At 36.6% G+C, this 2,606-nt stretch overlaps 1 protein-coding gene across 1 annotated transcript in view; it reads left to right on the forward strand.

Annotated features, from left to right (window-relative positions):
• The window catches only part of LOC119837298 (TNF receptor-associated factor 3), a 30,175-nt gene that overhangs the window by 26,126 nt on the left and 1,443 nt on the right, over positions 1–2,606 (forward strand). Inside the window, exons 8-11 of the mRNA XM_038362815.1 lie at positions 519–688; positions 1,042–1,237; positions 1,445–1,560; positions 1,887–2,042. Of these exons, the coding sequence (XP_038218743.1) occupies positions 519–688; positions 1,042–1,237; positions 1,445–1,560; positions 1,887–2,042 (638 nt within the window). The remainder of the gene's footprint in view (positions 1–518; positions 689–1,041; positions 1,238–1,444; positions 1,561–1,886; positions 2,043–2,606) is intronic.

The following is a 2,606-nucleotide window of genomic DNA, read 5'->3' on the forward strand; positions in this document are numbered from 1 at the left end:
GTAATAAATGTTATTTGCAGTTAACAATTTTCTTTTTTCTTTATTACAATATTTATGGCAAGACTAGGTATAACATAAAGGTGACTGACTGACATCGTGACCTATCAACAGCCAGCACAAACCACTGGATCGGCCTGAAATTAGGCATGCAGATAGATTTTGTGACATAGACATCCACTAAAAAAGGATTTTTATAAATTCTACCCCCAAGGGGATAAAATAGGGGATGATAGATTGTACCATTAATATTTATTAAGAGCGCGCGGGCGATGCTGCAGGCGATAGCTAGTTTAGGTGTAAAAATTTTATTAATATAAATTTAAAACGTACATTTTTTTTAAATACATACTTAAACCTAATAATGCTAGAATAAATTCAAGCATAAAAATAATTAGGTATTTTATCACTACAGATAGACTGTGATATTTGGAATTTATGTTCTTGCATGAGCAGTTTTGAGATTTATTAACCCAGTATAGTGTTGACGCTTTATCGACTAGACCTTTCTTCCATTGCAGAAGAAGTAATAGAATACGTTAAGCAGACAGTAGAAGAAGAGAGACAGCGTAACGCTGAGAACTGCGCAGCGTTAGAAGCCGAACTAGCGGAAGCCAGGCGATCTTCGGAACAGCTCGCCCAACTCTCCACATTGAGGATGCAGTTACAACACGCTTCAACGGATAACCCGGTGAGTTTTCTTAAAAAAGGGTGTTCCTATAATAATGAGATTCCAATAAAGATGGTTTTCTATGATGGACTGTTATTTCTTTAATATGGAAATCGAGCATAACTCGACACGACTTGGGTGAGCTCGCACCGGGGAAGGTTCCCATCAGAAGATGGGCGGTGGTAGCGCTTAACATCAGGTAATTCTAAATGGTCAGTGGTGGCTCAGCGGTTAGGGCCTTAGAATTCAATCTAATAGACGAGGTTTCGATACCACATGGGCGTGCAAAATGATGAACTGCAATGATGATGACGATAGTAACGACGGTGACAATGATGATGATAACAAAGATTGCTTAATTTCCATCACCACAGGCGATAGACCGCCTAGCGATTCTAGAAGTAGCAACAGCAGACGCGCGCGCGGAAGCTGCGGAACACTCTAACAAGATGGACATCATCTCGCGCGATCTGCGCGCGCTCACCAAGAGCTACAACAAGCTGCGCGCCGAGCTGGCGGACTTCCAGACTCGGATGACGCTTGACCATCCGGAGAGAGGGACTGACGATGGTGAGATTGTATTCTTTTTACAATGAAAATAAATAATGAAATATTTGTTATTCCTATATACTTATTAGTTGAGTATTTTCTTTCACATTTATTTCTCCTTCTCTGTATGTAATTCGTTACGTTCTTTTGGGGCTGTTTATACTGAAAACGTAAATTGTATCCGTAAACTTGATTAATTATTGTATCTAATACTATTTATATTTCTAGGACACTTTATCTGGAGGATAGATAAGTTCTCGTCACGCATGAAGGAGGCGAAGGAAAAAGATGCAGTTCTGACCAGCCCACTGTTCCGCACCAGCAAGTACGGATATACGTTGAAGGTATTGTAATTTATTGTGTAATATTGTATGTACTTCATACTTTAATGTATGTATAATTATATGTATGTATATTTATTGTATATTGATTAAGTCGTAGATTTATCAGTCTGAGGTGATGATATGAAGAAAAGTTAATAACACATTATTCTTTTACACATTTTAAGAACCCACTTCATTAATTTGATTCATTATTTACGGCAGTTCTTTTATCGATATTGATAAAATAGTTGGGCATATTTTTTTCTTTTCACAACAGCTTTCCTGAATTCGATGTTATTTTCGAATTGTTTTTCTATATAAATTGTATTATTACGATAATTTCGCAGGCGGAAGTGAATTTAAACGGCATAGGCAAGTGGCGGGGCCGGCACATAACGTGCACGGTGCGGCTCGCCACGGGGCCCTACGACCCCCTGCTAGTTTGGCCCTGCGACCTCAGTATCAACATTGTGCTTAAGGACCAGCCTGCCAATAGGAGCCAGGTGGAAGATAATTGCTTTCAAACTAAAGACAATAACTTACGACTGCTACAACTATTACAACAATTTATGATAATTGTAGTAAGAGAGGAATAAGATATGTTTAGAAAAAACAATGTAAAACTATAAAAAAATAGATATATTGCCATAATGCTCGATGCATTGCATGCGAGGATTCACAATCATCTCAACCAAAATGAAGCATTATTTCAATAGCAAACTACTGTATTGATAAACACACACTTTTTTAATATAATTTTTAGTTTTATAGCATTAAAATGCTTTATAAATGAGAATGTTTAAAAAATAGAAAAACAGGTTAGGCACATGATACCGAAAATGTATAAAAATTCAATTAATGAGGCGTTATCAGGATTAGGCGAAATGACGCAGTTTTGGATCCTACTTTGTGTTCAAATTTTTCAATTTTTTAATATTTCTCAATTAATAACTTGTTTTCTCTTGTTTGGTGAAAAAATCAATCAATCAATATATACAGACTTGTGAAAAAATATAGACTCATACTAATTTTAAGGTTTCGTTCATGACCAGTTGGATATTTCTGAA

Source organism: Zerene cesonia, chromosome 27 (genome assembly GCF_012273895.1).
Source record: "Zerene cesonia ecotype Mississippi chromosome 27, Zerene_cesonia_1.1, whole genome shotgun sequence".
NCBI lineage: Eukaryota > Metazoa > Arthropoda > Insecta > Lepidoptera > Pieridae > Zerene > Zerene cesonia.